Genomic DNA, 21,483 nt, shown 5'->3' with positions numbered 1-21,483 from the left:
AAAGAGGACGAAGGCCAAGTAAGGTGTTTTATGCAAAAGAGAATCGTTTGCTTAGGATCAATCAATCAATCAATCAAAATATTTATTAGTCATGTGTTAGACACGCTAACACAAGACCATTTGGAAGGATAGCCATGATACTAGTAGCTGGGCATGTCGGGTATTATAAACTATAGCGAGTTAGGATGCGTTACGCGAGGACGTTTTCGTATCCTGGTGGCGGTACTGGCAAGGTGGGAACTCGCATCTTCCACTTGCGGGAAACATATATTACGAATATTTTGGAAGGGCAGCAGAATTAAGTGAAACGCTGCATGTAAATAGCGCGCATGTGCGTGTTCGATGGCGCCTGTGGTATGTGCGTGTTAGTTTAGCCCCACCTAAAGATTCTGCACTGACTAATGTATCCACTATCCTTGAATGTCGGCATAGCTCGTCTTCTAAAACAATATGTTTCAACTAAGATTACCTTTAATTTGTGGCCCCTTCTCAACGACAAGGCAACCCAGATTTTTTTAGGAAAAAGAAGAAAACGGTTTCTCCCTCTCCCAGGAGAATTTGTCTTAACACGGAAGTGAAACGTTTATTATAAGAAGCAATGGCAGCTTCGTTGCACTTTTACAAATACAAGGGGCCAACAATCTAAAAGAAGCGAAACTTGTTTGAGTTAGCGAGTTAGCAGGAGTAGCGGGTGACGCGAGTAGTCTCGTCCCATATAGTTGAGGACGACAGCAATGTTTGATGGTTTTAGACGAAAGAACGTTGACCAGAGGTGTGTAAAACAAAGAATTATGACACACATCCAAATACATTCAAGGCGTCTATATTATTTGCGACTCATCCTACCGATTAAGGCGCTCTTACTTTCAGTACCTGAAGAGAACAAACAAACTTGCATCGTTGTCTCGTTAGGCGATCATGATATGACTATCCACTGACCATTGGGCTTCTACTTAGCATGGGTTCATGGTTTCCGACATCACATGGTCTGTAACATTGGGCAAGCATACGCCAGAGAACTTAGGAGCAAATTTTGTAATCCCCATGAGAATTCAAATCGCTGATGTAATTATTCTTACGCCCTTCTTCTTTTGCGCATCACAGCTTGGCGCTTCACGTTTTGGTAAGCTGTGATTTAAGGCATCACTGCTGCTGATAGAAGAACGTCTAGGATTTTTCAATAAGCTTTCATCTTCTTTTTTTGTTTTATTACTAACAGGGTTGGGACATTGATCACGCGGCCCCCTGAACAAACTTTTGCTCTTAATAAATATTTGTCCATTTCACGAAGTTAGATTGTTCTGGCAGAAGTGTTTCGCCTGCAGCATAAAAGCAGAGCAGAACAGACGCAACGATTGGGCGCAAAGAGTTACGAAAAGATAACCAAATCAAGTAAAGTAACCTGGTAATACGGCCGATACTTTAGTGAAAGCAAATGGGTCTTTTATTTCTTCTCTCCAGCGACGGGCCGCCCTACAGCGATAACAGCTGCTCCTCGAACTTACTGGTAATGTGGGCGGGAAAGGGCGATGTAGAATAATAATAAGAAGAAAGCAAAGCAAATGAAAGCACGGCTCTTGCGGGGCAGAGGTGAGAAGCACCGTGGAAAAGAACGCGCATCGTTCACTCAAGCCAACTTTGAAGCGGCTCGTTAATAAAGCCTGCCTCGCCTAAAGCAAAACCTTTGCTGTCGGCGTAAAAACTGCGGACACCCTCGAGGTGCGGGACGGCGCGCCTGCTTTTGCTTGCGCGGGCACTCTTCGAACTGCTTTCTCTTTTGGATGCCGGTCTGACAGGTGTCAGTCGAACGCTGAGAGGAAAAAGGGGCAAGTAAAGGAAAACGAAGAAGCTCGGCTCATTTTTAATAAAGGCGTCATTATACGCGCCGCGCGATTTCGGAAAGCAGCCAGTCCCAACGCGCAGCATACGCTGGAGCACCGCGCTAAGCTCGTGGTCGAGTAAACAAACACGAAGGGGCCGGCGCCTTTCCCAAGTTCCTCGGGCCGAAAACAAAGAGAACGATGGCGCGCATTATGTTCCTAATCTAAACAGCAGGTAACCCACGCTGGCTCTGTTGTGCAAAAACACTAAAAAGAAAAAAAAATACAAAGAGAGAGAAGAGGAAGAATAGCGCCCATATTCGCACGAAAGGGGCGCGGGAAAGCTGGTCGCCTTCAATATCCGGCCCCAGTGCCACTCAGGCCCTCGCGGGTCTCCGAAAGACAATAACGTCGCTCAGGTTGATGACGCAAATTTCTTCTGTATACAAGCCGCGTGGCCCGGCGACGAGGGACGCAGAAAAGTAAGCGAGCTTTCGAGGGACTCGACGGCTCCGCTTTTGGAGGGGCATCTTCTCGGGTGCGGCGGCCTCTTGCTTCGCGACCATTGCTCGCGACGAAGCGGTGAGCTCCGCAGGGAGACTCTGTATACCGCAGTAACAACTCAAGTTTCTAGAGTACTGAGCGTCGCGCAGGCAAAGCACACAGTATCTTATTCACCAGCAAAGATACGCTTGATGTACAGTCGTGAGTAAAAGTTTGGAGACCAAAGAAGCAGCGAATTTCTTTCTTTCTTTGCAACTTAGGCATGGAGGCCGAAATGAAGTGGTACGGCCCACAGGCGCCTTTATACTCGACAAATGCAATTGCCCTTACGCGGCTGTGGTGGAATAAATTAAACATTTTTGCTGATGCCGCGCTCTCTAAACTTCTGCTCTCGAGCATACGAACAACATCGTGCAAAAATTTGAATCAGAAAAAGAAAAATGGCAGCCTATTTTGATTCTTAGAGTTTAAGGCCTCAAAGAAACATACCGGCTATAATAGACGCCGTTTGGAGGAAGATTTCGGATAGGCTTTGATTATTTGGGGTTCCTTAATGTGCATTTAAAGCTCCGTGCACATGAGTGTCTTCCCCCGCCGTAGAAGCACATGAGTGGCACTCTGGCCGGGACTCGAACCGGAGACCTTGTGCTCCTACTTTCGCAATCCCGACATGCAAACTGAAATTGAGGGGCACGATGCACGGGGGTGTGAGTGTTTGACGAGTGCCGCAAATTCCCTATTTCCAGGTTGCAGATGTGCACAAGAAATATACTGGGGTGATAATTTTTAAGTTTTCCGGAATTTTTAAAGATCGCCCGTGGCAGAATAATTCTTGTCCTTGAGCTGGATTATTCGACGAGGCGGACATTACCAGCACGAGGGATCGAAACACACGTTCAACTAATTAAGGAAAATTCCCTCATTAACTTCTCAATTCATTACCTTACGGCACATATTGCAATTGTCGAATTGTAGCAGGTGAGCTTGCAAGACGTATCCACGCGAAATAAATCTCCAGGATGACGCCAGTTTCGAAATATTATTTCCCAAAGTGTGGGACAAAATACATGGGCGTTCCAGTTACTTTTGTGCTTCGATGCACAAAAGAGCATTAAAAGGAATTATACGTGCAACAACAGTGCATTTTTTTACGGCAAGTTTGATGGCGCATATCTCCAGACTGGTGTCATTCTGGAAATTCATTACAAGTAAATACGCCTTGCAAATTCACCGGATGCAATTGGCATGTTGCACCATGTGCCATAAAGTAATTAAGAAGTTAATTCGTAGCTTTTTATATTCGTTGAATATGGTATTTGATTTCTCGTGCGAGTAATGTCCGCCTGTCTGAATAATCCAGCTCAAGGACTAGAACTATGTTATCTGCGACCAGCGATATTTAAAAATTCCGGAAAACTTAAAAATGATCAACCCGTATAACATCTTCCCCTGCTTGTCCACGAACTGTTGCTCGGTGAGTAACCAGTTAAGACGTAAATGCTAACTTATTTCCAGTGAGGTCATCGGCTGGTCGCACTAGTCGATCGTGTGCTTCACAGCGATGTCGTTTGTGCATTTCGATCAACGTGATTTTCACATTTCATATAAAGCTGAGTCTCAACGGCCTACGCATAGATAATAACAACATCATTAGATTGATTTTTACATTTCATATAAAGCTGAATCTCAACGGCCTAACGCATAGATAATAACAACATCATTAGATTGTTTTAGCTTCGTGAGATAGGTTACCGTGATACGCAAGGGTCGCCTCTCCGTGGAACCGCTATAGACATACGGCAAGGTAAACGATTTAGCATACCATAATGACGTGTTACACCGAAGCGCAGAAGTTAAATTAATTATGTTGTGAAGCGTTTCGCTTTTAGACCATGCATTCCACGTCGCCAGCGCATGAACAATGCTAGATGATGTAGCACCACATTATAGATATTGAAATCGAACATTTTCTCGACTCACTAGCATCGAGGCCTAATAGAGGGAAGATAAACAGCTTAGCTCAATAATAAAGACAGAACGTCGCTAATGCTTAGTCTTTAGCGGGAAATGAGATGTTTTCAGTCAAGCGCTCGTGTGCGTTGTCTCCATTACGGGTCACGTATACTTGTCGCGCGGTAATTTCAGCACTTCTGCACATCAAATACAAGAACCCGTTCGGAAGCCTGCGTATCAGATATGTAGGCTTGCCAGTTAGTTTTGTCAATAGGCACTCTATGGATTTTATTTATGCGAAAGAACAGTAGTCCGCGAGAAATAAACAGATTGTCTAAAGTCCCGTTGTTACATGGAAATAAATGCCGTCTCGCGTATGAATACACGCGAAACGTCAGGGCGCGATACTTACATGGGGCGCTGTCTTCTTGAATTCCCGGCAGAGTTGCACGAGCCGGCACCTGGCTGCATCGCTCGCGTCTTGTCTGTCCACCAGTTCTGTGGCCGTGACGTCCAGTTCCTCCTGCAACAAAATCACAAACCAACCTTAGAACGGGCGACACTATTGTGTAACGTCTATTTTACCGCTTCATGGAAAATCCATATAGACGTTTATTAATATGCAACAAGTTCCTTAGACACTAGCTAGCTGTCTTAAAGGAAGTGAAGCATTTCACGCCCAGATATTATTAACCGAATAATTAGTCGGTTTCAAGATGAATAAGGTATATGCAATTTCACGACACATGCGAAACTCGTACAAATCAGGTCTTCAGAAAAGTTACAGCGAAGGATACTGAGGGCATTCTTCGTAGAAGTAAATAAAATTTTCAGGCAGACATTTTACGAGACACAGTACACATGCAGGTCCTTAACCTAGTCAATGAATTTCCTCTTCCACCTGTCGGTAAAACAAGGCTGCAAACTACGTAGACGCTCGGACAGTAGCAAGCCGCCAGACTCGTTCCGAAATATCCTTCCGTAAGCGAACGTTTGACGGGAAAGCAGCCCTCTCTTACACGGAGGCGGCAGAGAATTAATCATTGCGTCGCTGGCCGCCGCAGACGCGCCAGATCGCCGAAGACCTCGTGCCCAACCGTTTCTCGACATGCCGGCACACACTTATTGGTCGCTGTGGCGAAAGGGCGAGAGTGCAGCCGCCGGTTGCGACGTGCGCGACACACTATCGACGACATGCGCGTCTGACGGCTGCGACGGTGTCGAATGGAGACATCTCTCGGCGAACGACGCCGCGTTCAAATCGACAGAATCGAAGCCGCCGGGCGACCCGCGCCCACCGGCACAATACATCGATCCGTGATTGGTACGGCTGGCGTAAGAGTTCGCGCGGTATCGGCGCACACGGAGCAAGGCGGTCACGCGCGAATAGGCGAAAACGGAGGCCACGAGGTACCACCGGTGCTCTGACGCGCCTTAAGTGTACACAGTATCGCTCTTCTGACGCTTTTATATATACTATATTGTTTTTTGGTAAGTTGCGCAGTAGGCACAAAAAAAAAGAAGGTTTCTTCCTCCGGAAACAGGGTGCCATTGGGAATAACGTAACCGGAAGCGCCAAATATATACAGGTATTTTTTTCGTCTCAAAGCCTTACTGTTAGGAAATCCGTCATGTTTTTTTGCTCCTGGATTAATCCAGACAACACGGGGTTTCTCAGTTCGTGCGCTACCCTCAAGCAGATGGATGCTTTCGCGCATCGGAATGCGGTCGCTGGGGCTGTGGATCGAACATGCGAGTTGTTCGCCTTGCGACAGGAGGGCACCGTGTAGTTACTGAGCCAACGCTGAGGTCGACAGCAACAAGTTCACTGAAAACCCTTTCCCGCAGAGCGGACTAGCAAGAGAGAGAGATCTTACTCTGGCCAAGCTTTATCTCTTTCCCCTCCCGTTCTTGCCCCGATTTAATCTTCGCCCCACGCCGGATGATCGTCTGTTCACAGAATAGCGTCCCAAAGCTAAATCAAGAGGAGCCAAGTATAAGTGATTTTCGGCTTATTTTCCATTGGACTGACGTTTCTCAACGAGAACGAAGTCTCAGCACACCGTTGCTTGTGCATTTAGGACTTGTGGAAAACCAAGAGCGTTGGCCGGAAATGGAACCCAGTATACCTCAGCAAATCAGCACTAGGATGATGCAGCTAGCACAAAACCTTCCGTGACGGGTACCACGGCATAATAGCCTCCTATCCAAATTTATTCTCACGAGTCGCAGGAATATACGTGCTTACGAATCTACAACAGAGCCTTTTAACATCGTGTAGAGGTCTACTATATATCACCGGGGCCATAGTTGTATAATTCCAAGTTCCACCAATTTCCCGGATGAATTGGACCGTTATTTCAGATTCTGTTGGTATCAGTCTGGCTGACTGGTAGTGACTAATTGTAAATATTGTCGTTCTATTTTTTTTTCAGGTACTGCAGCTAAATTAGCGCGTTCGCAAGACGCCATAAGCGTCTGTGACACTTCTGGGCAGATTGCAGGTTGGCTGCGGCATCTTCTGTCTACCGGCGCACTTATAATGCCGTTAGAGACGGTAACAGCGGACATATCTTTCAATTGTCAGCACGGTTCCTGTTTAATCGAGGCAGCTTAAACCAACACCATTTTACAAAACAGAAAAAAAAAAACTCTGTCAGTCATCTATAAAATGTACCATTGAGAATATTTCGCATTTATGGTCAGAGGTATAGACGTCCATAGAAAATTTTAAATAAAATGGCCACCAAATATGCGCATTAGTTCCGATAGCAGGCGAGGTAGTTCTGACATACAGGCGAGGCAGCTGATTCAAGGCAGCTTTTTGTGCCGGGCATTTTTCTCTTGGAGAAATAAATGAATCTTGTATCTTGAATCTTATTCGTTGCCGCGAAATGGCCAAGACGTCGAACCGCCTTGCTGTCATGCCCTATGTAGTCCGTCGGACATCGCGCCCAATTTGAAAACGCCCTCAAAGAATTTTTCTTTAATCAGCCGCACTTGGACAGAGACAGGTCCTCTATGCGGAGACCGGTCGAACGACACAGCCGTCGAGAGCAGTAGCGGGCCGATAGATCGACGCCGATGACAGCGGCGAGCCGGCCGCTTGTTTGTGCTTCGCTAATGGCATGTCACGCAACCCGTTCCACACACCGTACAGCCCCGATAAGATCATCCAGCGGCGCCGCGCTGATAGGCGCGGCTCTCAAACTTAGAAAGTTACGCGATCACGCCATTGAAGCTGTGGCACGCTATGGGGAGGCTTTGTTCAATACTTTAGTTCGCCACCAGGCTTGGCGTGCGGTGCCGCCACCACGGATATCCTTAAAGGATTTCCCTAAATGCTGCGTCAGTAATAAATCTCCTGCAAACATTGCAACAAGAGGCATGGGGTCTTTGATCGACAGTCCTCGTCGTTGAAAGGCATCATAATTCGACCCATTTCAGCTAACACAAATTCATGACTGAATTTGGTTTTAATAAAAGTCGAGAGCTTCTACAACGAATACCGCGACATTGAAATGACCGGTATAACGAAGAAATAATTGTGTCCCGGTTCTATTGTGAGCTGTGCAGTGCACGACCTTTACAACGAAGTGAATGGCGTACAACGAATGATATGAGAGGCCTCAACCACTTCGTTATAAAGGTGTTCGACTATACCGAATGACTGGATCAGCAGGGCCGCTATTTTGTAGCGATGCCTTCAAAGTAACAATGCCTTTTCGCGCTTATCGCGCTTTGTCAGTGGTCAGAGCGACGGTCCGCTTACGATATCAACGTTGATAACGCGAGCGGACCGTCGCTCTGACCACTGACAAAGCGCGATAAGCGCGAAAAGGCATTATGACATTAAAGGCATCGCTACAAAATACCGGCCCAGGGCGTTAAAATGTTATTTGACGCTCATTTAAAGAGGAGCAGTATGACTTGTGTGTATGTGCGTGTATATGGGAGAGGGTGTAGGAGAGGTTGACCGAGAGAACACGCGGGCGGCGGCGGCGTCAACGACGCGAATGCGCCTCGAGCGTCTGTATAATTGCTATCGCAGTCACATCAATCTGCTTACCTTTATTCCTAAGCAGAACAATCGCGTTTGCAAATTACGGCTGGCATTTGCATCACACGCATTTCGCAAGCTGAGAGATAGAGAGAGAGAGAAACGAATAGAGAAAGGTAACGAGGGTAACCAAGGACGTGCCCAGTTGGCTACCCTACACTTGGGGAGGGAAAATGGGAAGAATAAATAAGGAGAGAAAAGAAAAATAAAGATTTCGGCCATTGAACCGAAGAGGTAGTCAAGATATCGTGCATTTCTGAACCTGAGCTCCTGAGAGTTTAATTTTCCTCGCACCATGTGATGGCAAGAATCGCATATGCAAAGCTATATAGTCATTCGCAGAGTCGATCGCAGAGGAATCTCCGCTGTCACAAGCGTTCGTACATTCCAGCATCTTTCACGAAGTGCCGAAGGACTTTTGTGTACATTTTGCATGAAAGAATGCATAGGCCATCAGTTACCGGGTGCGTTTGCGAGGCCAGCAGCGTATACCCGTGTTTACTGAGCCTTTCGTTCAGCCAACGGTCGGGGTGCCCAACTATTGGCCCGATTGCAGGAATACGGATTTTGGCAAACGAGACTCTCAGCGAAAGCGACGAAATTCGCGCTTGGGCCACACCGCATGAGGTGTCACTAACATTTTAGTTCTTTCATATCGGTTGAATTTTGCACACAGGCCTCTTAAAACTTGTGCGGCGAAGAAAGAACTACGGGCACACCTTATCTGCATTCAACTCTCTTCTATCTATGGAAGGAAAAATAAACCCAATGCAAAACTAAAGTTAAACTTCTTTTCGGTTATATATGCTTAGATATTTGTCTCTTTTCCCTTTTGCTACACACCAAGATTACGGCCATTGAAACAAACAGGTGGTCAAGATGTTATGCATTTCTGAGTCTGAGCTCCTGCGAGTTTAATTTTTCTCGCACCATGTGATGGCAAGAATCGCGTATGCAAAGCTATATATTGCCCTTTTCGGAACCTCTGCACAAATAAAGACCGAAGAAGAAATACACTAAATATTTCTGTAGAGAGAGAGAGATGGTGAGGAAGGTAGGCAGGTTAACCAGATGTTAGAATGCGGTTTGCTACCCAGCACTGGGGTAGGGAAATAGGGGTTAGAAAAAGGACAGAGACAGAGAGAAAGTGAGAAAGAAAAGAAAACACACATAAAAAAACGCACACGCCGGAAGAGCGTTCTGATCACAGTCGTTCAGATAGGCCGGTAGCTCGCAAGAAGCACAGAAGCGCCTGCACGGCCTTCTTCTGTACGTGTCCTCTGGAAGTAGGGTTGTGGGGGAGGTAGTATAGAAAGCATACAATTCGAAATTTCAGATATTTCATCTCTAGTTGGAGCAGGCTGGGATGTGATAACATATTACTGTCGAAGTCTGATAGTTTAGTATCGAAGGAGTAAGGCATGGCATAAATAGAGCACCCCTTTTCTGCCGCAAGGTTTAACCTACTAAATGCTGAAATCATCATCATCGTCATCATCATCATCATCAGCCTCTATTAATGTCCACTGCAGGACGAAGGCCTCTCCCTGCGATCTCCAATTACCCCTGTCTTGCGCTCGCTGATTCCAACTTGCGCCTCCGAATTTCCTAACTTCATCACTCCACCTAGTTAAAAACGTTTAAAAAATATTTTGTTAGGCCGGCCATGCTTGATGTCCGTCACCTCTTTAGAAGCAGGAGATGACAACGTACCCTAAACCTCGGAATTCTTATGTATAGGTTCATGAGTAGGCTGTCCCTTTCGTACACTGTCTCAGCATCTGAAGAATTAAGGCTGCGTTTCCAGCTGTGATCAATGCTTTCACTGCATGCAAGAGACTACTGCTTCCAACTTCTTTAAGGTATTTTTTCACAGAAGTATAGAAGCTGCTACGCTACCTGGCACGCAAGGTTGCTGGGCTTACGCGTTCTTTGTAATTATTGTGAAGGAACCTCGATATAAAAACTCCTTCTCCTTAGGATTATTACGAACGGCTGCTTGCGAGACGAACCGAGCTTCAAGCACATACTCGTACGCTCATTTCTCGTTTCGTCAAGATAATGACACGAAAGGTGTCCCATCGCGGCATACGACAATCGACATCTCTTTTCCTTGTCCCTGTAATTAATTCCGCGGAAATAATCGTCGTCGAAAAATCATACGACGATTCCTCTGAGACGGCATGGTGCCACAATCGATGCGTAACCACACGGTGGCTTCGCAGAATGACCGCGTAACCAGGACCAATCGAAGGCGGTGACATTAAATGTCTGGCACGGCATGAGAGATCTCAAAACGTCCCAACTTCGAACTTCGCGAGTAAAACAGAGCAAAACTTTTTTTGTTTTTCTTTCCATCTTCACACAGAGGGGGCCCTCCGCGGCAGCCGGTATACAAAATTGAATCGAGCCGCACGCATGCACGACTGCCGCTGATCAATGGTTCGCGTGGCTACGCAACCAACCCGCTCCTCGTCCAGGCGGGCCTTGTGGGTACGATGCGCGGCAAACGTGAATTCTCCGCAGCTCGCGCGTGTTTCGCGCCCCGAAGTACAAAGTTGGAGGGATTCCTTACGTTACGCCCCTTCCCTAACTTGCGTCTCTCCGATAATTGTCGGCCCTTGACGAAGGATGGCGAGGTGAGTGGAGGTGACGTGCACGTGGCATAAACATCGAATGCGCACCAGACCCACCTCTGTCAAGAACGATCGTCCGATGGTGGCGACTGGCTCGGCTTCGTGAACGCGACTCGCGCAGGCGACGACCACCGGCTCGCTGCATGCAGGTCTTAGTTTCTTTTTCGGCGGAACCGTGGCGCTCACACGGCAGTGTTATTAAACCAATAGGAACATGGCGGCGAAGTTGGCGGCTGTGATACAATCATTACAGCGCGATGACGATGGCGTGACTCGAGTGCTCGCGGCAGACGACGGCGTTTTCCCCCCGTCCCCGTTTTGGCCGGCATAAAATCGTTCGCGTGTTTCAAACCCGCGGCTGATTGCCGGCTTCGATTTTTGCCTTCGCACGCCGCGGCCACGCGCTTCGGAAAAACGCCGACGCTTCGATTGAGAACCGGCGACCGGTCGCCCGCGCGTCTACGCGCGGCACAAATCCACCGCTACACGCTCGCCACGAGCGCGGAATTCGTCCGTTGAGCGCCCTAAATGGGATTGTTGCATTATTGCCATTGTCACAAAGATGCGAAGCACTCGTCGCACGCTACAGACGACGTCGGACGTCGTTAATAAACTCTAATGATCGCCACGCTATACTTCGACGATCGGGTTCGCGCCGCGAAAGCGTATTTCCCAATGTGAATCTAGCCGGATCTGGTAACATCTGCGCGGAGCGCAACATCGCGCAAGTTGCGGGTCAGCACGTATTTGGCCCCATCAATGCTCTGTCCTGTATTGGGCCAACGAGGAAAGCGTACTAGATTTTGGGTTTTCTTTTGTTTTTTCGAACGTGTAGAAAAGCTGTCTACGCAATACTATGTGCGTTGTTGCTGTATTACTATAACGGTGCATATGTTCTCATGCCATATTCCGTCTTTTTACAATCCAACCTCATGTTGCAGAAGCGCAGGTGAGAAAGGTCTTCAACGTTTCCAAAAAGAGCCTAACTGACCGACCAGCTAAGCGATACACATAGACAGATCGAGCAATAAATTATGGGCCGAGTATCGGACCGACCGACAGATAGACACCCGGACCCGCTATCAATCAATCAATCAGTCGAAATTGTCAAAACCCGAGATGCTGAGAGTCTCTCCGGCCTAGAGAACATTTATTTATTTTTTTTTTTTTGATTAGGGGGAATTTTTTCTACGCCTATTTAGGAAGACATCACAGAAAGAAAAAAAAGAAGCAGATATATACTATATGCAGCTTTGTGTGTTGCCGGCATTGTAACAATAATATTGCGGACTTTGTGTCCACTAACCAACCGGTATAGACCCATAATACTTTAGGCTATAGTTTGTCCTTCCTGAGCAATTTGTGCTTGATATCCTGAGTCTCAGGGAACACCCACAGCAGGTTATGAGTATCCGCCGTATGCGCAGAATCTGAACCTTGATTATCGGTTGTCAATATCCAGGCATGTAGGTGATAGCAGATGTCAAGGCAACTCCGTCCAGAAGCCTCCGAAGACATCGCAAGGGAAACATTGCTAGGAGGGAAGCAGACACACAATGGACTTTTCGGATCGAAGGAGAGCTCGGAAATTAGAAGAGACTCGCTGGGCCTCAGACAAAAATGAAGCGCTGAGTTATCAGATACAGACTGATGGATGTCCAGTGCAATCACCCGCGCTGCTTAAGTGTGCAGTAATTGTTTGGACAAATTTGAGTTGAAAGTGCACCTCAGACGCCATCCTAGTGACGAACCTATTAGCTATCCTGCATATTAGCAGAGCTTTTCGACCGATATTTCGAGGCCGGCAGTCTGTGTATATATGGAGGGCACCTATATAGCTTTCTGTAATTATCGGCATCTGTATTGAAACCTTTGTGAAGAGAACACAGCGTGACGTCGTCAGCGTCGATGAGAAAGTGGATGCTGTGCCGGGATGTCGTGCAGTCACCACGCTAGAGGCAGAAAAAGGATGCCAAATAACAAAGACGCCACGCACCACACATCCCTGCGGCATTCCACGGTTACATAGATGTAAATGATCGGATTTGTTGTCTCTCCGTGTGTATTGATAATGTACGAGAGCTTATGAAAGTGGCTACCGATTTGGCCCCTTTAAGAAACAGGCCAAGACACTGCACGTTACGAATAATCGTTTTGTGCAGTATGTTGTTGAATGCCTTATGTATGTCCATAACAACTACGGTTCGCACGAGGTGGCTGTAGGGTAAAACCTGCAGCACTTAATATGTGAAGACTGACCGGTCCTCCTCCTCGCGTAAGTTCTGTCTAAGCATAGTTTATAAACACGGTGATACATTCGATGATGCTCTAGCCACCGTGAAAGACGATTGGTCAGCATCCGCAAAGCGTCGGCGTCAGAGAAATGCACCAGAGGGCCTGCAAATTTGTGGGAGGCCTGCCAGCTTTCGACATATATTATTCCTAAAGATTTCAATCGATTTCTGAATAGTGTGCGCAGATTTGGCCGCCACTTGACCTCAATTTCGGTTGTTTGTCCTGAAATAGCAATGTTGAGGTCGCCCGCGATTCAATGTTTATGCACGCGTTGACAGCACTCAACGCGTATAAAAATCATCGCGTATCATTACACATATTTTATTTGCCCTTAACGATCGTGTTTAAGAAGCGGTGAATCGACGTTACCGCAATAGGAAGCCTGGAAAGCCGTGTAATGTTGCATGGGCTTCTCCAACATGTTCCAAGGGTTCGGGTAGCACCGCACAACCGCGCTGTGGGATGAACTTCAGTTGACATGATTGCAACTTATGAGTCCGAAGCTTCCAGATTACAAAGAAAAAATGAAATTAATCAACAGACCACACCGCGAGTGATGGGAGCGAAATTGAGAGCCGCAGAATTAGAGACATACAGGCAGCAGTAGGAATTGCAGTTTCAACACGTTGTGGTGGTATTCCTGTTGAGAATTAAAAGCGAGAATCGAAGTTGCGCGAGCCATTTAATGCGTATAACAGATAACCGGTGGTTCATTAGAGTAATAGAATAGGCAATAAAGGAAGAAAATACTGCAGTCGATCCGGCCGTATGATTGAATACGTTGCGGCAATTATCATATTTATGGGTACATGGTCATGGCTAAAAAACTTCGCAGAGACGATACAGCAAATTAAGGACCCAGAAGAGAGCTCTGGTGTGAACTTGGCTGCGGAATAAATCGCGATTGCAATTGGCGTGGCAGAGAGTCCTCTTGAGACTGTGAATGACAGCTTTCTGCTGTCACCTGAACCCTAGACCGGCTGCTCTGGCTGCCGGTCTAGGGTTCACCGGGTGCTTCTCTCTGCACCGTGGATCCTTATATATATCCGGCGCAGGCAGTAAATGAAACAAAAATTGACATAAAGACATAAAGGCGACAAAAGATAGTCCGTTCGCGCTTGGTGATCATTTGATCTACATGCAAGCAATGGAAAAGCAGCACAGATGCAGAAACAGAAAGAAAAAAAACTACGCAGGTCGCATTAATTACAGGAGGCTAAGTGGAAGCGACATCCATGCACACAGCACTACTGCAAGTAAATGTTCACGCTGACATGTGGTGTACGTCCACTTCTCTACGCTTCTCCGTAAACCTTGGAGCGGAAGTATGCTGTTCACATAAAATACACCGCCAATAATCGTGTAACTATTCAAAACAGAGAGCACTGTTTGCTACTCGCACTTCCCGTTACCTGAAATGCACATGCGGAGCACAGTGAAGTATAGATTTCAGCTATTAGAGCTGCAAATCAAGGTTACACAGAGAAAACAAGGCAAAACCACTTTTCAATGGTTGTCAATTTCTTTGTTTCTTTCTTTCTTTCTTTCTTTCTTTCTTTCTTTCTTTCTTTCTTTCTTTCTTTCTTTCTTTCTTTCTTTTTTTCTTTCGTTGGTTCGTTAGTTAATTCGTTTGGTTTGCTTGTTTTCTTTGTTTCCCAAACTGAAGTTAGCCCTAAGCAATAGTTGGGTTTGTCCCATGGGCTTTATTACTATGTAGTTGAGGTCCTAGTAAGTTAACAAACTGACGCACCGCCGAGCACTAGGCGCAAACACCGCGCAAGGCCTCGGCCGCGCGTCAATTAAGGAAATCACTATAGGAACTGACAACGCTGCAAAGTGGGTCACTATTTTAGCACATGTTGAATATTGAGAGACTATCATATTGCTGTTTTTCTCTCCTGAGCTGAAAATGAGGGGCGAAATATCCTACCTATGTTTTGATCGGTTGTCCTCATTTAGATTTTATTGAGGATAAAAAAAAAGGGGGCTCTGACAGCTCTCAAAAACTAGTTCATTATCGTGGTCTTCGCATGGCAAAATAAAAGGTACTTCTGTTTCAAATTCCTTGTATTATCATGGCCTAAGCAAATCGGCCCTCCGTGTCCGAAATGAAGCGATATTATTCTTACAGGCTTCGCTAACTGTAGCACCGAGATTTCTATTCACGAACGGCTTGTTTCGATTCTATCTGATGCAGCTCTCTTTATACGCACTCCTTTCGGCATTCGTTCCTCGCTCGTATCTTGTTTACGTGTTTCACTCGACGCACATCCAGCTTCCCGGGAAAATTCAATCTTGCATTTCGAAGCAGCATGATCCGTTCTGCTCAGTCACAGCCTTGGCGAAGGAGCGGGTTGCTTTCTCCTTTCCCCGAATGCAGCGCCAAAATTGAGAAAATAAGAAAAAAAAAGAAAAAAAGAAACGCTCGCCCACACACAGCCAGCTTTCCCCCCCAATACCCCGACGAAGCGCAACTCAGACGTAATCAAAGTGGCCCTACATCAACTTCACCGAGCTCACCCACCTATCTGAGGGGGCGCGATACCTATAGGCCGAACCGAAGCCGCATCTGCGCATAATAAAGCTGCGAGTCTCTGGCTCAGAGAATGAGCCGTACGCGTGAGCATCGTAGAAGGTCTTCCGTCGAGAGGAGGAAATGAACGCACGTATATTTGCCAGCGAGCGCATTCAGCCACGGGCATGGCAGACGTTGCGCACATACATACGTAACGGGCTAGGCCACGCTTTTAGAAGGAAAGAAAATAGAGAACAGACGAACTTTTCAACGAAAGAAGCGTTGTGGATTGTGATTAATGCCCGATGCCACGGAGACTGCCTGCCGGCCATCCGTAATACGCCGGAATAAAATACGCCTTCGCTTTTTTTCACTCTCCCTCGTAAGAAGTTGAGAACATCGCAAGCGCGTGGAGGGAAGCGCGGAAGGAAACAAACAAACGCAGACGGGCCAAATCACGAAAGCTTTCTCTCGGGCGAACTCGCGAAAAAAGCGTTCCTCGGCGAGAGTTTAATATCATTCCCGTAATAAGCCTCGAGGGCGCGTATCCCGCCGTAAGGGTGGATAGCGCCATCTATCACGCGAGCGCATGCGCGGCGCATGCCGGAAAACAGACGGACGGTGCATCGTCTGCTGCAAGCGCGGTTTTGCGCCGAGACCGATATATGTGCTCTCGTGGTCTGCCAGTAGTAGGCAGCGGCGTGAACACGCACGCGTCTGGTCGAAACACGCGCAAACAAAACAGATACGATGCGAAGAGCAGCGCGCTGTGTATACCACAACGGGTTGGTGAGAGGGCAACGTGTGCCGAAGTCCGGAAAACAATCTGCGGCCGGGCGCGCGCTCCATTCAACCACGCCACCACTGGGCCGTCGAGACACCCACCCGAGTGGAGATGAAAAAAACGCATTAGCGCTCGCGCTTCTCGTCGGCGTATTCGACACATTCATCTCCCGCCTACTGGCCGCACCGTTCATTCCGCCGTGCAGCGAAAGAAACTCCGCAACAGCGTCGCTCGCTCACAACCGGCCCCCCCTGGTACAGTGCTGCTACAGAGTTACAGCACGCGCCGTTCATTAGGATTTATTTTATTACGCACAAAACGCCCACGCGTGCATACATTTAAGAGTCGGGCGCGGGAGAAAACAAACGCTCACGTTCCCTCATTACGACGAGAACGTCGCTACCGCCGTAAAGAAAAATAATAATTTATTCGAGAACTCGCGAATGTCGCACTTTTTGAGCAGCCAATGTTTCCCAGTTGCTTAGAGAGTGACCATTAATTCGAGCGTTAGCTAGATCTGCATGTAGCCAAGCTTTAGCCAATTATCACCCAAGCCAAGTTTTAGAGAAGAAAGATTCTGGGGCTACCGAAGCAGCGCTACGAATTATGCTGCGTATTACATCTACTCGAACGCGAAGGGGACAGCGTAGAAATCAAGACGAACGAATTTAAATTGCGGGAACATTCATATTCTTGTACGCGCGCGCGCACGCGTGCGTGCGCGTGCATGCGTGCGTGTGTGCGTGTTTCACTTTCAACAAATTTTCAACAAAGGTACGAACATAATTATTGTCCTTATTGGTGGTCATCGTGACGATAGGTACGCACACACATTCGCGTATCACCTCTGTTAACTCTGTCCGTCACGTAATACAATGAATGGCTCATATCCCCTTAAGCAATGGCTCATACCCCCGGAAATGCGGCCTCCCCATTACGACGACAGAAGTGAAATTCTACGCTGGAATGATGAGCGGCAACGGAGCCAGCTGTGGAAGACGACGACGATGACGACGACGCGGGAGCAGTGGCACGAGCGCGTTCGTGCGGTTGCGTCAAGGGGCCCCAACGAGCCAGCTGTAGAAGACGACGACGACGCTCGAGCCATTGCTGATGATGACAGTTTCTGCGCACATCGGGCGCAATGATTTTGGTTTCACCTAGCCATATACAGATTCGCTGTAAAACATTGATTAGAGTGATTGGGAGATAAGACACCACTAGGGGTGATTTGTCTGGTGAAAAAAAAAACAACTAAGAAGCTTTTCCTTATCCATGTTTTTGGAAGTTAAAGCCCCTTACCACAACATAACTCATCGAGCCATGATTGATGCCTTGGGAGATGTTGGCGTAGGTGGCGGTGTCTTTCAATAAATATTCAGCTACTTTAGGGTATGTTGACAGTTGACAAGAACTTTATTGAAATGTAATGTTCGTTTTTTTTTTTTTTGTTTTTTTTTTGCATACAGAGGACGGTGCGACATCACAGCACGATTCCTGCCTTGGGGTAAAACAAGGTGGAACCTTAAGTCCCACGCTTTATAACTTAGCGCTCGTCCATCTTGTTAACTCTCTTCCGTGATTCGGTTATGAGTCGATCTATCCAGACGATATCTGCATTTAGGAATTCGGCGACACATTCCCAGTTGCATTACAGACTCCAGAAAGCGACCTCTCTAACGTTAAATAATCTTCGAGAACAAAATCTGGAGGTGTCTTCTGAGAAGTGCTCTGCGATTGCTTATTTTCATGTTATCAATTAGAAATTCAAGACGTTTTATTTCACGTCATCGACGGCTGCAGAACTCACAGCCGGTCGTACTGCACTAAAGTTCACCGTTCACGAATCGTCACAGCCATGGTCCATCTTGTGAGATTCTAATAGAACTCTATAGTGTCTTATATCACCGTTCCATCACGCACCAACGAACAGCTAGTCACTGACATAAGACTATTGCATCGCCACGGAAAGGGACACGTCATCTATCAGTGGATACCGGCCACTACAGCATTTCAGGTAACGACAGTGTGGATGAGGTCGCCAGCAGGTCGGTGGTATGACAGCGCGTATACTGATACAACTGTGAAGAAAAGAGGCCGCTACAAAGCTTCGGTAGCTCGTGCGCGAGCTTGCACTGGCACAGATGAGATCGAACGAGTTTACTAACACTTTTCTCCTCTCGTGGAGCCCTCATGTGTCGTACATGAAGAAGCGGTTGACAGCCATCTTTTGAAGTTTTTTGCCGGAAAGAGATGGGGAACCGTGAGCGCTATGCTTCAGTTATATAGAGCGCTTTTTCGAGTATTTCTGCGATATAGCTTGCCCGACTTGACCAACGCAAACAAAACAACCCTTTGTATAATCCAAGGTATCCAGGCTCAGGCTCTTCGTATTTGTCTAGGCTTTCCTCAAAGTGCATAAACTGCAGGAACTATCGTGATCGCTCGAGATTACCTCTTCTCGACGCACATTACAGTTGAAGCACTATGGGCCCACGCAAGACATTTTGCCCGAACACGTCGTCACCATTAAGCTTCTCTACCTACTCCGAGACGACGCACCTCGTTCTGCAAAACGGTATCAGCTCAGCATGAGTCACTACGATCTGGCTTCACGCCTGCAGCGAAGCGTTCAACGCCTCCTTGATGTCTCATTCAACCCGAAGTTTGCCTGATTACAACTGACGTCCACAAGAAAGCGGACTTGTCATCACCAGCTCGCAAGCAGCTTGCCATACTCCTTTTATATGAAAGATACAATGAGTACACGCACATATAGTTACGCCGACGGCTCGGTCCTGCCGAACAGCTCAAGCGCGTCTGTTGTCATCCCAACGAAGGCCATCAACATCCATTTCAAAATATAGCACTGTACAAGATCGACAACTGCAAGACTTGATGCCATTCGTGTAGCACTGCGTTTCATTGATGACGATCAACCACGCAAATGGCCAATTTTTTGCAACTCGAAGGTGGCATTGCAAAGCTTATTGTCAGTATTTCGTCGTGGTTCACATGAACAGTTGGTCTTGGATATTATAGAAGCGATATACGACTTAGCCGAGAAGAGACACCACGCCACTTTTTAGTGGTTACCCAGTCATTGTGCCATTATCGGTAATGAACGTATACGGATGAAGCTGCTCGAATAGTCCACGAAGAAGTCCAGTGTTTATCGATCCCACTTTCAAGGATGGATTCTGCAAGTAAAGTTCGCATATTTTTACGCCAATACGCGCTATCTGATTTTAACGGGCGCAACTTCAGACAAACTCGGCTACGTTCCCTGGACCCTAACTTAAGTATCTAGGTGCCATCCGTACTACCCCCTCATGGACGTGACCCTTTTATGCAGACTATGGTTGGGCGGGGCGTTGACAAATGCCTACGCCTTCCGCGAAGGAATGGTCAGCGCCACAATCTGTGACCACTGCGGTAAAGCGGAAGCCATCAGCCATATTCTGTGCCAGTGTCCGAAGTATTGGGCACAGAGACGCTCACTTACCACAGTACTCAACAACTTCGACGACCGACCTCTGTCGAAAGAGACAATCCTCCAAGATAGATGCGACTATACATCCTATCAAGAGACTGTAAAAGCATTGTTACGCAGTTTTTGCTATCTACCGAACTCAGTCATCACCTTTGGTGCTTCTTGTTCCAGTTTCTTTTTTCTGTCTTTCTCTTCTCCTCCTCCCTTCTTTCTAACTTCCTTTTACCCCAACCCACCTGCAGGGTAGCAAACCGGAGACTTGCTTCATGGTTAACATCCATGATTTCTCTCTCTCTCCCTGTCTCTCTCTCGTTTCCACAGCTTGGATCCACGTCTGCAACTCCGTCTTCCACCGGGAATACCGGGAATGCGCGAGCTGAAGAAACACTTATGTGTCGCCTGTGGCTTGGCGTGGCCTTCGTGCTACATTCGGGTGGATGACAGTTCTTCTCTTTCGTGATCCCTCTCCCCTCCACCTTGCGGGATTCCGCAGAACTGATTTGCCATATTCTGTGTCATGGTGCGTCGAGTTGTCGATTAATTCGCTCTCGCGCTGCGATCTGCTGGCCTCCTGGTTGGCCCAGATGGTAGAGCGACCGCCCCCGAAAGGCGTTGGTCCCGGATTCGAATCCCGGACCAGGACGAATTCTTCGTCAACTCCGAAGCGTTCTTTCTGAAAACCCGTACGGGTTTCCTTTGTGGTTTCGTGCTGCAATCGGGTGGATGACAATTTTTTTCCTTTCTTGAACAGTCTGTTGTGCTTCTTGAAGAAATGCGGACTGAGTAACATATTGAGAATTCTCGTGCGCATACGGGCAGTTCGGTAATCCGATCCCACAGGATTGCAGTTGATGCGCCTGTGGCGACTCGGTTAAGGAATTATGCAACCAATGCCAGGGTAAAAGTGCAGGTCTTGCTCTATTGCTACCGCTACTGCGCGCAAATTCGTATAATGGTATGTACGTGTATAATGTCGTTACCGTTATCTTGCAAGTGTTTGCCTTACTCACCCCTAGACATTGAATTTGTCAGGCATACTCCTATGGTAGAAAGATAATCATTCGCGTTGCCCCCCTGCGGTCACGGTGGCGCATATTCATGCCCGCAAATGCAGCCAACGCCCTCTGTCGTCAGGGTCGCGACAAAAAGACGAAGATGGAGCGGAGAGGTTTTTCGTAATTCCCGCTCCGGCCAGAACTACGGGCACATCCCGCTTGGCGCCGGAGTCGACGCCGCGACAGCTGGCGCCGGCTGGCCCCGGCCGAGCGAAGCAGTGCGGCCAAGGGGGCGGCGGCGGGAGCGCGCCTCCGCGTGGGCCGCCGATGCCACGTGCTGCGGGCTACGCCGCCGCACGCGGCAGACGCGGCTCGGAGGCCGCGCTGGAAGCGTCGTGACGCGCACCGCTCGCGCTCGAGCTTCCTCG

At 47.6% G+C, this 21,483-nt stretch overlaps 1 protein-coding gene across 1 annotated transcript in view; it reads right to left on the bottom strand.

Moving 5' to 3' along the window:
* Positions 1–21,483, bottom strand: part of LOC125944437 (protein CASP-like) — a 144,587-nt gene that overhangs the window by 21,333 nt on the left and 101,771 nt on the right. The window contains exon 2 of the mRNA XM_049664933.1: positions 4,690–4,800. Coding sequence (XP_049520890.1) covers positions 4,690–4,800 — 111 coding nt within the window. The remainder of the gene's footprint in view (positions 1–4,689; positions 4,801–21,483) is intronic.

This window comes from Dermacentor silvarum, chromosome 3 (genome assembly GCF_013339745.2).
Source record: "Dermacentor silvarum isolate Dsil-2018 chromosome 3, BIME_Dsil_1.4, whole genome shotgun sequence".
Taxonomy (NCBI): Eukaryota; Metazoa; Arthropoda; class Arachnida; order Ixodida; family Ixodidae; genus Dermacentor; species Dermacentor silvarum.
This window is presented reverse-complemented; position numbering and strand designations above follow the sequence as displayed.